Raw genomic sequence first — 14160 nt, forward strand, 5'->3', positions numbered from 1 at the left:
ACATGGATTAGACTTTCCCTCTGGCTTCCTGTCACACCATGTGACCACTCCTTCTTGAACATGCCTATCATGATGCCCACTGTCATTCTGTGCTGAAGCCAAGAGGTCGATTATCAGAGCCAAGCAGATGCAGCCACCCAGTCTTGGGCTCTTAGCCTATAAAGCTGTGAATTATATAAACCCATTTGCCTTATCAAAACCCCCAACCTCGGACATTTTTCCATAGCAACATAAAACAAACAAACAAACAAATAGAACTGCACTTGTCAACACAATCACAATTTTAAAAGTCAACATACCAGTCAAAACCTCACACAATATCCACAAAACTAGGTAAGCTGTTTCTCAAGATCATCTTAAAGAAAAATAAATCATATAAGAATAATAAAATAAAAAGCATAAGAAAATCTAAAACACTGACAATGGGAGGACTTGTCTTATTCTCTAATAATTGGAATAGTTGGAAACAAAAGTACATTATCTTTATATAAATATGGAACTCAAAGAGATAAAAATGAAGTATTTAAGATTAAAAGTGTGAGAGAAAATTATAAATACATTTATAAGCATGTAATTGGAGATACTTTCTAAGAGTAGACACCAAAAGGTACTCAGTGTAATTAATCAAGTGTAAATTACATCCAAGTAAAAACAACTTCCGAAAAAGGAATACCACAATAGAAAAGGATGCAAGTTAGACACACAAATCACCATAAAATGTGAAGTATTTGTATGGTTTAGCATCGTGCTTGAGGTCTTAGCTAGAGCAGTAAGACAAGAAAAGAAATAAAAGGTATACAAATAGGAAAAGAGAAAGCCAAAGTATTCCTGTCTGCATATGACATGACTCTATACATAAGAGACCTTTAAGATCCCACCAAAACAGCCTCCAAAAACAATACAGAGAAACCCTGTTTCGTAAAACCAAAAAAAAAAAAAAAAATTCCACCAAAAAAAAAAAAAAAAGGCTGATAAGTAGTTTTGGAAAGTAACAGGATACAAAATTAACACACCAAAGTCCAAAGTCAGTAACTTTCATATATATTTATGTATATGTGTATGTATATATATATATACATATATACCATAGATATGACAAACATACTAAAAAAGAAGTCCAAAAAACAAAACAATTCAATTCATAATAGTCATAGAAATTAAAATACAATAACTGGGGTAAATATAGCTAAGGAAACAAAGGACCTTTACAGTGAAAATGTCATTACACTGAAGAAAGAAGTCAGGGAACTAGAAGATAGATAGGCTGCCCAATTCATGGACCAGTGGAACCAATACTATTAAAATGACAACCCTACTTGTAGTGGTTTGAATGAGAATAGCCCCCATAGGCTTATCAATTTGAATATTTAGTACCAGTTGGTGAAACTCCTTGGGGAAGATTAGGAAGTGTGGCCTTGTTGGAGGAGGTATGTCACTGGGAGTGGGTTTTGAGGTTTCAAAAGCCTGTGCATGCCAAGCCCAGTGTCTCTCTGTGTCTACTGTATATGCATATCAAGCTGTAAAACTCTCAGCTACTGCTCCAGTGCCATGTCGGTCTGCTCCCGACATAATGGACTAAGCCTCTGAAGCTGCAGTAAAGCCCTTGGTGAAATAAGAGTCGCTTGTTCATGGTGTCTCTTCACTGCAATAGGACAGGAACTCAGACACTGCCGAAAGCAATCCACAGGTTAGATTTAATGCAATTCCAATCAAAACATCAGGTCCTTTCTTCACAGACATAAAAAAAAAACCCTCAGAATGTATGTGGAAACACAAAAGACCAAGCCAAAGCAATAGTGAACAAAAGGAGGCATCACCATGCCCGATTTCAGATTACACTACAGAGCCATAGCCATGAAAACGGCACGATACTGGCAGGAAACAGGCACATAGATCGTTGGAACAGAACAGAGGAGCCAAATACACTCTATGTGACTATCGCTATCTGATCTTTGACAAAGACACCAGAAAATACACTGGGGAAAGACAGAAACTTCCACAAATAGTGCTGAGAAACCCGTTCTTCAACATAGAAAGAAAACAAAACTACATCCTTACCCCTCACCCTGCACCAAACTCACCTCCAAATGGATACAGGACCTCAATATAAGACCTGAGACCCCAAACCCAATAGAGAAAAAGGTAGGAAATGCGCATAGATAAGGGCCCTGTGAACAGGACTCTGGTTTGTGCAGGAATTAAGACCAATAACTGACAAAAGGACCCCAGGAAACTAAAGGGATTCTACCCAGCAAAATAAAGTCAACCATGTGGGCGGAGTATTTGTACACTGTGAAGATGTGTTGCTCTGATTGGTATAATAAAAAGCTGAACAGCCAATAGCTGGGCAGGAGAGAACAGGGGGAAGTGAGAAGAAGAAGAGAAAAAAATCTAGGCATGCAGGGAGTTGCCATCCAGGTGCAGAAGAAACAGGATGGTCAGTACGGAGATGAGTTAACGAACCATGTGCCAGAACATGGATTTAAAATATGGGCTAACCTAAGTTATAAGGACTAGTTGGGAACAAGCCTAAGCTAAGGCCGAGCCTTCATAGTTACTAATAAGTCTCCGGTCTCGGTGTCATTCATTGCACTGGTGGCTCTGATGACAAAGTATGCTAACAGACAGCCAGCAGAACGGAGGAAAATCTTTTCAGCTGTACTCCCATGGGCATGGGGAAAGGCAGATGCTTACAGGGTTGGCGGAGGTGCAAAGGGGTGAAGCCACTTTGGAAATCAGTATGGAGGTTTCTCAAGCAGCCAGAAATGGATCTACCATGTGACCTAGCTCTACCACTCCTGGGTGTATACCTAAGGGTCTTTATATCCTCCTGCAAAGACACTGGTTCAACACCTTCACTGCTGCTCCGCTCACAATAGCTAGTGAACAGAAACAACCTACATGTCCATAAACTGACACTCACAATGGAAAGATGGCAGCGACCCACAATGGAAGAGTACTCAGCTTTAAAAAAAAAAGAAAAAGGAAAATATAAAAGAAAACAAACAAAGGGAAAGGGAGTTGAGGGGCAGAGATGGGGTGAACAGAAATGGAAGGAGGGGGGAAGGGAGTTGGGAGACAAAGGGGAAACCTTTATTTCGGGTGAAGTCTTGCAAGCTACCTCAGATTTTTGAAGCAGGTTTTCAAATAAATGCTCTGGAAGGAACCTAGCTTCATTCACTTAAAGCAGATTCACATGAACTAATAAATTGGATGGTTGCTTATTTAAAGGTGGTAGACCTTTTACATATGCTAATTGGTAGCAGTTGTCACTGCCAGCAGGTTTAGTACATGACCCCAGGATATATGGGACACTTACACATATATATTGCGCGCACACACGCATGCACACACACACGCAGCACACGCACGCACGCACAATCGCACAGGCACATGTACAAACTCTTAAACAAAGGATCTCATATTGTAGAGCCAAGAGATCATCTTTGTGGTTTGCATCCTCAGCCACTGTAATTTTTTTCATTATTTTCTTTGCCAAAATACATATTTATATTAGCAGTCATTTGTTTTCTTGAATTAATTTGCTTAAGGAGGGGAAGCGCACGCCATTTTGCAAATACATCATACCACAAACCTTAACACCAGCCCCAGGGGGCAAGTGGCTGTTTCAAAGACACCCCCACATGGATGATCTCCCTTTAGCATGTCCTTATTACACAGGACTGTAAAAATACCTATCGCAAACGAAAAAGGAAAAAGTCACCTTTTAAAGGGCTTAATACTATATATTGTGTGTGATAAAATTATCCTCTGTCATATTTCAAACAATCAGCTCTTCTCTGTGAATCTCTTGATCCCGTGTGCAGTTAAATCCAAGTTGGACGCTATCAAAGACATGATCTGAGTGCACAATAGAAAGGCATTAAAATTGCCCGAGGTGTCTTCGTGATTAGACCATTGAACACTGGAGATAAAAATGACAGCCTTTTCCAAGGTGGTGTTTGGTAGCCAAGATATTTGGAAAACGCAAACTCACCTCCTATCTGCCTGCAGGAAGGGTGGGCCAGCCTGGGGCCTTCACCCTTCCTGACTTTCCAATGTCACAGTGAGCTGAGACCCAAGCCTGGCAGGCAGCACATCAGGAACACGTGGCTGCCCATTCACAGGGAGAGAAGTTTGTATCCGGCCCTCTCGTCATAAACTTGCTTTGGGGTACCAGGCACCCCTAGTTAAGGTGATCACAGAGACATAGCCCTAAAAAACGGGCCAGGAACTGAAGAAGGTTTTATTCCTAATTAAAGTCTAATCTAGTTCCTTGAGACCTTTCTCAGCTGGGCTCAACCTTGGCTTAGGAGCAGTGGGACAGACAGTGTCACTTACAGTTCAAACCTACATGCCTGTGATGGCGCACTTGCTGTGCAGTGCCCAGCTGAGAAAACTCAAGGCATCCAAAGACCCATCTCTATCTGATCATATCTGAAAATACCGAATCTCCCAGCCTTTGTGGGAAGGAGGGATCCTGCTTCTGGAAGCGTGCTATATACTTAGACACTTGCACATGGACCAAAGGCCGTACTTGCTTTTCAGTATCATTATCCTTTGAGTGTGAAATGCCCCCATAGGCTTATGTGTTGAGAGCTTGGTCCCCCGCTGCTGCCGGAGCTAACTGAGGGGCAAGTAGACACTGTGGGCAGTAGAACCTAGCTGGAGGAAGCGGAACCCTGGAGGTGGGTCCCTGGAGGTCTACCATGCCCAGCCTCCCCCTACCATGACCTTGGCTTTGTGTTGGCTGTGCTGGGAACAGCTGCCCTCCACCACCCCATCCTCCACTGCATGACAATTGGGCCCGATGCATGAGGTCAAGAGGCAGCATCCTGAACACTAAAACAAGTAACCATAGTAATCCCCCTCCTAAATGATTTCTGTCTGGTATTTGGTCACTGCACCGGGAACAGTAACAAAGACCATTGCTGTCTGTAAGTTGTATACTTCCCTGACTCGGTGTCCCACACAGTCACCTCCTCCCACCCCCCTTATTCTCTCTCAGAACCACTAAGTCTCAGTGCCTGTCCAAATAAGCGCAGTTCAGGCTAAACTCCAACGGACGTCTTACCACTGTGAGTGGGGACCAGCTTTCTTTACGTGACAGCACACACCGTCCAATATTTCAGACAGGACATGATGTGCACGGAGGTGTCACTCACTCCCCCGTCCTTGCTCCCACGGATCCACACTACACATCAGCCACAGTGTCCAAGATCTGTCCTCATCTGTGTGACTTGACTCACAGCGGGGTGGCCCACAGAGGCCTCGAGACTTGTCCTATACTGGCAGAGCCAATGAGCCAACCAGCATTTGCATAGCGATGACAGCAGGGGCCCCTGCCCCTCAGAAACCCCGGCCATACTCTTACCTCTCATCTCCGTCGCTGAGGAGCCGTTGGACCAGGCTGTCCACTTGTTCCTGTGCTTGCTGATTTCTTGTACTTTGCAGACATACTGCCCTTGGTCTGCTGGCCGGAGTGTGAGGACAGACAGCCTGTATAGTACTCCCCGACGCTCCTCGCGCAGGCGCAGCCTCTGCTGGTTGGCAACGCGGCTGAAGTTCCCATAGTACTGGATCACCCGAAGCTTGGTCATCTTCACCATCAAGGCCTCCTGGGAGCCGCCAGGGGCAAAGAACCAGCGCACAGCCAGCAAGCTGTCCTTCCGTCTCTTCTGGGAGACGTGGCAGAGGAGAGTGGCATTTTCCCCTTCCAAGAAGTCAACCACAGGTCCTGGGGACACAGTGACATTGAGAGCACCGCAGACCTCTGCAAACGAAAAAGAGTAAAGGGAGAAAAAAATGAATGACAGACAGTGGCAGCCAGGCCATTGCCAGGAGCCAGGGATCCGCCGCATGGGGCTAGCATCTAGATACTCTGTAAGGCAGGAGAGGCCATGGTCTCAGTGCTCTCTGTACTCACTCCCTAGTCTCGCTGTGACCAAAGGGATGGCTCTTCTATCGCCTCATGGGCACCCAAACTCTTATCGAGTCAAACGCTGGCCATCCAAACAGACATGTCTTAATCTGCCACTAATATCTGATTACATAAATGAATCAGGACTTGGAGAATCTTTTGAAAGCTCAGCTAATACCCCATCTTCTCCAGCAACCTCCCCAAGGAGTGTTTTAATCCATGATGACAGGGTTGTAGGTCACAGCTGTTTAATGCAGGTTAGAGATTCAACCTACGATGACTTGTCAGCTAGGAGCCTGAAGCTGTCTGTCTCTCTCCCTACTCACTTTCTTAGTCTCAGTGAGTCCTAATGGCCAAGCAGAAGGCTACACCAGTGCTGGTGAGCTGGAGCGACACAGGATTCTCAGTGGCTTCTTTGGACTCGGGATCTGTGGTCTCAGAACTGAAGCTCATAGAGTAAAATGAAAGGTGGAGGAGTCTCTGGAACCAGAGGGATATGGGACTCTCCCAATACCCCGGAAGATGCCTCAGAAGCCCAGGTCCTGTCCACTACAACCTGCCCTTGTATTTCTCCAGAGTAGCCCACACATAGCTACAGTTCTACTCCTGAGCTGACTAACCTTCAGTGGAGCACCCCAATACCCACCAGAGCATCCAGACTACCTTAGCCTAGAGACGCGGAACACTGTTCCCTCTTTCATACACCACTTTCCAGGGTGTACCAGGGTGACACAACACAGCCACGCCACCCTGGAGCTCATGGGAGGGGTCTTCTCACATGCGGGTGTCGTCATGACCCTTCTCAACCACAGCTTTCTGCGGGGTCCCAGGGTAGCCCAGGAAATGACTTGTCAAGACATAAGTGCTCGAGAGACCATATCATAGACTAGATGGAAGGTGGCCTTCTTGCCAGAAGAATCCCCAACTTAGCCCAGGCTATCACAGGTCATGACAAAGGTGCTTAAGTGACCTAGCCAAAGGCTTTTAGAAAATAGCCATCCTCGCAATAACCATCATTGAGTGAATGAACGGATCCATCCATTCATGAGGACAGGGTCCTAACCACCTCTTAAAAGCCCCATCTCTTACAGTCTCCAATGGAAATCCGATTCCAACCCGAGTTTCTGAGGGTAAGCCACATTCAACACACAGCGGTTATTTTAAATAGTTTAACATTTGGAGAGTTATGTTCTGAGGATCGCTCTTCTATCCTTCGCCTGGTGCTCAACTCAGGACCCTCCAGAATAGTGTAAGAACTTTAACTCAGTTGTATCCATCAGTTCCCTTTGCCGTGCAAGGTGACATCCCCAAGGAGGGTTGGGACAATATTTATCGGGAGCTATTATTCAGCACCCACTCAACACCATGACAGCCTTTGGTTAGGGGAAAGGCCACTGAGTGCTTTGTACCTGTGTGAGGTCCCCAATCTTTTCTTTCCAGCAATGAGGGACCAAGCCAGGCCAGGAGATTCATGAGAAATACCAATCAGCAGGTATCTGAGAAGGCCTCCATTAGCCTTAGGGACCTCAAGTGTCATTTTACATACCAAGAGGCACTCTGCACTGATTAGGTTGAGTCAAAGCTCTGGGGCTGTCTGGGAGTGTCCTGTGGGCTGCTCCCTGGATCCCCAGGGACAGTGCCTTGTTGTGAGAAGTCAACCACAGTGAACCAGGACAGTGGTACACACCGGCTGTGTATCTCGCCCACCTGGCTGGCACCTGGCTTGTGTGGACAGCCCTTCCTCCTGACGGCTGAGGCTCGTCTGGGGTGCAGACAGCCTCCTGTGGGAGTTCCCTGGTGAACAAGGAGGCATCTGAGACCCCTAGCTAACCCCCCCCCCATCCCATTAGCCACTGAGAACCGGACAGAAGAGAGAGCACCGAGCTGCAGCAGCTGGCTTACAGAATCCAAGGCCAGGCTGACCCGCCCCCAGAGGCTCCCCACTGGAGCCAGAGGGGCTGGGAAGAGAGGGAGCGGAAACAACATGGGTGGGATGAAAGCACACTGAACCCTAGGCTCCAGCCTCCCCCTGTTAACTCTCCACGGAGAGGGGATTATTTATAGTGACTGAAACGGAGAGAATGTGCCAAGTGTTCCAGTCCCCATGGGAGGCCAGATTCCATCCTGCAGGCAACTTTGTAACCCTTCCCCTCCTGTCCTCCTGTGACTCGGGCTCAAGGCCCTATCCCCTGCTTCTGGAAAAGAAGGGACTGAGCTCAGAGGGCAGCAAAGGGACTGTGCTAACCTCCTCAGAGGGCACCCTCTTCTCGTAGCATGCCCCTCGGCCCTCCTCTGACCGCGTGTTCTCTTACAGATGGTCCAAACCTCGGTGTCTCCCATGGGGGTGCAAACACAGTCATCGTGGGCTGAATTGTGAAGAACCCTAGGCTATCCATACATCGAAGCACTAACCCCTAGTACTCCCAAATGTGGGTGTCTTTGGAGGTAAAGACTAAGTTAAATGAGATCCTTAGGGTGTGCCCAGAGACGATGTGGACCAATTTGACTGGTGGCCGGCCATATAAGAAGACACACACACACACACACACACACACACACACACACACAGGAAGACTGGACACACAGGGAGAAGACACCACCGCAAGCCAAGCACACAGAGATGCCCCACCCACCCACCCACACACCCACCACCTTGATCTGAGATTTCACCGCTTTTTCGCCAGTACGTGTTTATTGTTAAAGCCACCTGGTGTGGTAGCAGGCGACTGCATACAGCCCTGTTGATGAAGGCTCACCCTAACCCTGCACCTGCCCTGATCCTCCACACAAAGGTGTGGAGATAATTGAACCCGAGATGGCTAAGCACCTCAGGCTCTGTCGGAAAAGCTTTGCAGAAAGTCGCAGGCTCTCAGAAACGGGGTCCCCTGTCAAAGCCAGGGGCCACGAGCAAGCACCCCCCCAGCACTGGAGCTGAGCGGAAGGTTCCTGATGCGGACCAAGCCGACGCATACGGAAGCTCAGCTTGTGTGCAGACAGCTCTGAAGGAAAGGGTGCGCACTGACAAGCACTGGCTTTTTAAGTTAAGGTTATTCTTTCAATACTGTAGGGAGAAGCTTGAGCTGTTCCTGTCCCACCATGGTCATTGTGTCTGTCCCCTGTGGCTCAGCACAACGGGGAAGAATAGCAATAGGAGGCGTTACGATAAAGCTTGTGGGGGGACCTTGCGTGGGCGACCGAGGCGGAGGGACAAACATGCCAGGCAGACAGAGCTTAAGTGAGAATTTTTATTAGAAAGGGGAGGGGAGTAGGAAGGAAAGAGAAAAGAGGTGAAGAGACACAGAGACAGAGAGAGGACTGAAGAGAAGAGGGAGACAGGAAAAGTCCTGTCTGCCCCAGGAGAATCGTGGGGAAAGAGAGTGTAAGTAGTCAGGTGTCTGTCTTTCTTTCTTCCTTCCTTCCTTTCTTCCTTCCTTCCTTCCTTCCTTCCTTCCTTCCTTCCTTCCTTTCTTTCTTTCTTTCTTTCTTTCTTTCTTTCTTTCTTTCTTTCTTTCTTTCTTTTGAGACAGGGCTTCTCTGTGGCTTTGGAGGCTGTCCTGGAACTCGCTCTGTAGACCAGGCTGGTCTCGAACTCACAGAGATCCGCCTTGCTCCGCCTCCCCGAGTGGAGTGCTGGGATTAAAGGCATGCGCTACCACCGCCCAGCCAGGGGTCTGTCTTTTAAAGGGGTCCTTTGCACCTACGTGCAGACTACGTGGAACCCTGGGCTGGCCAGGGCACTGCCTGAGTGCATTCTACCAGGTGACCGGGGCGGGCCAGCACAATGCCCGAATCCTCACAGGAGGCATGGCTGGCGAGGGGCAGGGTGGGTGCACATACAGGCCAGATAGACGAACGGCAGAACATATACAACCTGTTGCAGGGAAGGTCCACTGAGTAAATGCTGCCTCAGCATGAGGGACCTCACGGGGTAGATGTCACTCTTCATCCAGCTGACACAATGTAGCTGCCAGGCAGGGCTGACTCTCACTCCCTGACCTAAAAACCTGTCACATTAGCCTGAAGCAGAAGGTAAATGTCCGCTTTTATGAGCATACACTGCGGGAAAACTGAGGAGAGAAGTAGGCTCCCTCCACACTGTCCCTCCTCACTCAGAGTCTCTACCTCCCCCTTGTCTCCACGGCCTCTGTTGACCTTACGGAGCTCATAGCCTAGTGGGCAAGAGAGCCTCCCATCAGGACCAGGGAGGGAGACGCAGCTACAGTGTCACTGGCCATGGAGGGAACACGCAGGGTTTAAGGAGATCCTGGAACAACCCTGGGGTTAAAGAGACCTCAGAATACGGCCTTGGGGTTAAAGAGACCTCAGAATACGGCCACAAGTTGAAAGTTATCTTGGAATCAATGAAGCAAAAACTCAACAGCCGAGAATGACCCCCAAGGGAGAGGGTCTCAGTATGCAGAGTGCCCCCCAGGCAGGAAGAACCAGGTGCTGGCTGGAACTGGAAAGGTGACTATCTGTTTGTGAACTTTGTCCCACTGTGACCTAGACCTACTCCCCTTCCTGCTAATAGTCCTCTGGCAGGGACTCTTTATCCCAATCAAAAGCCAGTTCTTAAAGAAGGAAGGTGACAATGGATGACATTGTTCCAAAAGGAAGGACAAGACTCCTGCAGCCATGATTCCATTCCCTCAGCATGCCTGTGCACTGATGCCAGAAAGTTCCAGGCATCCCTCAAGGGCTGGGCTCTGGAAGTCACAGGGTCCCAGGCCTTTCCAGTTGCCAGAGAAGAAGCAGTGAGAAAAGAGATGGGTAGAGAGCCTTGGTTGGTGTCCTATAGTGCCCTGGCTGGAAACTTCCGGCTGTTAGGAATGGGGCTCTCAGAGTCTGCGCTTCTCCACGCAAAGCGTGGGTGAGCGGGGCTTTTCGCCGCAAGTGCAAGTGTAGCACCGTGCTGAGCCACAAGTCTGCACGCGTGAACTGTGGGGAGAGGGCAACCCCACACTGCCCTGGAGCATGGTGGGCTCCGTGCCTGCAAGAGCAGCAGGAGCATGGCCACCCGAGCATGGCGGCCGCTGGCTCCAGCCTTCACTGAACATTGTTTGAAAGTCCAATATACCTGAAGAAGATCCCCCTACATATTTGTTTTGCGTGGGATCCCACAAGCTCCACTCTAGTCTGTGCTTCTGCATGAGCCTCGGGTTCCTGGGAATGAGACTCAGAGTCTATCCACCGCTCTGTGTCTTGGTGATGCCATGAAAGGGATGAGCACAGCTCTCCCGCGAGGAAATCCATGGAGCTCCAGATGGTACTGTCTTCTCCTGAAGCAGCCCTTGGGTGCAGGGAGCATGGGCTTCACCCACCCCCCACCCATGCAGAAGCAGCCACGGTTCCGAGCACACCAGGAAGATGGGCATGGCCTGCCTTCCCCTCTGCCTAAGGAAATGCTGCACTCGTTTCCAGGAGACAGGAACTCCTGAGTGACAGCAAAGTGATGTCTGAGGCAGGACAGTCGATCTCTGGAGAAGTACACTGCCTTGCGTGAGTGTGTGAGTGTTTGCAGCATCAGGGGCTACTGTCCAAGCCCGGGGGCCTCTAGACCTAGCCCTCACAGACCTAGCCCTCACATCACTCAATGTGAGCCAAAATTGTCACCTAAAATTACAGAGGTGGGCATCTACGCAATGAACTTCAGACCAAACACAGTTCAAAGGCAGCCAGAAGTATTTTCTCAATTTATCCTCATCAGCTGCCAATTCTCATTTTACAGACAAGACCGAGGCCCAGCGAAGCTAAGCGGTCTGCTCAAGCTCACACAGCTCATAGCCTGCATGAGATTCAAACCTGGGAGATCTGACTTCGAATGGCCTGGATTTAGTGGCTTCTTGGACTGACAGGTTTCTTTTCTGTAGGATGAACTGTAGGATTGGGTGGTCAACAAACTCTTATTCTACCCCCTAAAGGAGGTGGAAGACTACAGGTTAGGGGTGTGGGTTTTACACAGTAAGCGGATATGCTGGGCTTTCTCTTGCAAATGGAAGCGAGGATCTTAGGGGAGACTTTTAAAAGAGTAGGTGATAGGCCCAGGGTGAGAGCCACACAAGCAGGAGCTACTGGGTGGCCCTAGGTACGTCCAGGACAGAATCTAGAGAATTCCACTTTTCAGGTCTGTGCCTCTGTTCTTCATTTTTTTTTTTAAATGGGGACAAAACTGCACAACCCTCAGAGATTGGTGGGCTGATAAGCTGCGCCAACGTTTTGTGAAGTACTGGGATCAATAAATACTTGAGTTCTTACTTCGTGATTAAATGGGGTGGCGTGCCCCTAGCACTGGTAGTGGTCGCCTGGGAAATGGGAGCCACTAATGTTTCTATGACTTTTATTCCAGCCAGCATGGTCTTGGGGATCGAAGAGAAGGCTCTTCGGCGACTCTAAGTGGGAACCGTGGAGCTCCACGCGAGCCAGCAAAGGTGGCACCCGAAGCAGTGTTTGTGGGAGCGGACCCCGCTGGATGAAGCCTACGACACCCTCTCTAACCAGGTCTGGCCATCCCAGAAGACTCAAGTGCAAGTTCCCAGTGCCCACGATCCGGTCGCTCCTGGCCTCCTTTCGGAGCGTCTCCAGAGATAGTTAAAAGGAAGTTGATGCTGGCAGCAGCCGCGGGTCCCGCCGGCTACGGAAGACAGAAAGAAGCCGCCAACCCAGGGCTCCGACCCGGCTGACTTCTCCCTGTGCTCCGCGGCCTGCGGCTCGGAAGGGACCCGGAGCTGTCCCGAGAGCGGGTCCCCACCACGGGACGCCGGCTGGACCCGAGACCTGGCTCGGCGCTCTCCCGCCGCCACGATCGCCGGGACGAGGGCGCCGCCAGTAACCCGCGCAGCCCCGGCCTCCCCTCCCGCTCGCTGGAGCCCCGGCCTCCCGCGCAGCCGCCCGCCGCGCCGCGCTTACCCGGGGCCGGACACCACAGCACGGCCGCCGCCAGCGCCAGGAGCCGCAGCCGCATCTTCCCGACGCCGCCGCCCGGCGCTGTGACCCGGGAGAGCGCCTCCGCCCGCCGGGTCCGGCCCGCCCCTCGGCCTCCTGCCACAGCCCCGGCCAGCGCGGCTGGGTCCCTGGGTCCGCGCCGGGTTGGGGGAGCGGCCTCTCCATCAACTGGCTCAACCAGCCCGTGGTGTCCCGTTTCACCACGCCCATGTCTCAGATAGGAAGACTGAGGTGACCCGGGAGACTCAGGCCATAGAGACCTGAGGACCTTATGATCTATCTCCTTGAGGCCTTTTGGTCCCCTTGACAGCCTTCCCCATCCACACACACACACACACACACACACACACACACACACACACACACACACACACACACACACACGTGGTTATTCCTAAGAGGAGTCCAGGTGTCTATGGACAGGACCGTGTTCATCCCAAACCCTGACCCTGGGCCTCACACATTCGCTCCCCGGGCACTCCCGATGATGCTTACAGCGGTTGAGAGAAGGTTTTCAATTTCTGCCTTGAACTTGAAGGAGCTGGGAGCTGGGTGATGACCCTTGGGAAGTTAAAGGGTTTGCACAGAAAAGTTTGGAAACTATGGGCAAGAATAGCTATTTAGGGCTCCCCATCCCCGGGCCTGGCTTGTAGGTGTTAGGAGCTGCAGGGGAAAGCCCAGAGTGAGCCTGGGATTTCTCTGTGTCTTTCTGACGCTCTGTTGCAGGGCAATGGTCCCGTCCCTCCTAGTGCTGTGTCCCAATCTCGTTAAGTTTGACACCCAACGCCTGATGGTGAACATCAGTAACCAATTTGTGCCAGTTATTTGGGGCTCCTTTATGGGGTTTCAGAAAAGAAGAGCCACAGCCGGTAGCCCCTGTGGGTCCCTGGAAGCAGGAGAAGGGGGAGGAGAAGGGGGGGTAGGGGTGGGAGAAGGAAGAGGATGAGGAGTGGGAGAAGAGAAAGCAGAAGCCTTGCGTCTTTCCACTCCAGGGGGGTGAGGAAGACTAGGGAGGCGTGGAGTAGAGCAAGAGAAGTCCCGCCAGTGGGTACCAACCCCAGAGGAACTCCAGGGTGGACCGTCCACTCTCGCTTGTCACGCTAGTGGGCTTTCGATTCCTTTGGGACCTGCCACCTCTGGGTTCCTCCCACGGAGCAGAGCTTCCCAGGGACTGCACTGGTCACACAGAAAGCCAGGATGGAAACAGCAGCTCCGCTACGGAGCCAGGTCTGTGGAAGGCCAGGAGGCCCTGACGGGCAGGCAGCTGTGGAGCTGCTCAGCAGGCACCAGGGCAGGAA

At 50.4% G+C, this 14160-nt stretch overlaps 1 protein-coding gene across 1 annotated transcript in view; it reads right to left on the reverse strand.

Moving 5' to 3' along the window:
- Vstm4 (V-set and transmembrane domain containing 4) overlaps positions 1-12961 on the reverse strand; it is a 91078-nt gene extending 78117 nt beyond the window's left edge. Inside the window, exons 1-2 of the mRNA XM_040747734.1 lie at positions 12827-12961; positions 5375-5773 (exon numbers count right to left, since the gene is read on the reverse strand). Coding sequence (XP_040603668.1) covers positions 5375-5773; positions 12827-12881 — 454 coding nt within the window. The 5' untranslated portion in view covers positions 12882-12961. The remainder of the gene's footprint in view (positions 1-5374; positions 5774-12826) is intronic.
- Positions 12962-14160: the final 1199 nt, after the last annotated feature.

The sequence above is a fragment of the Mesocricetus auratus genome, unplaced genomic scaffold, assembly GCF_017639785.1.
Source record: "Mesocricetus auratus isolate SY011 unplaced genomic scaffold, BCM_Maur_2.0 Super-Scaffold_100006, whole genome shotgun sequence".
NCBI classification, from domain to species: Eukaryota; Metazoa; Chordata; class Mammalia; order Rodentia; family Cricetidae; genus Mesocricetus; species Mesocricetus auratus.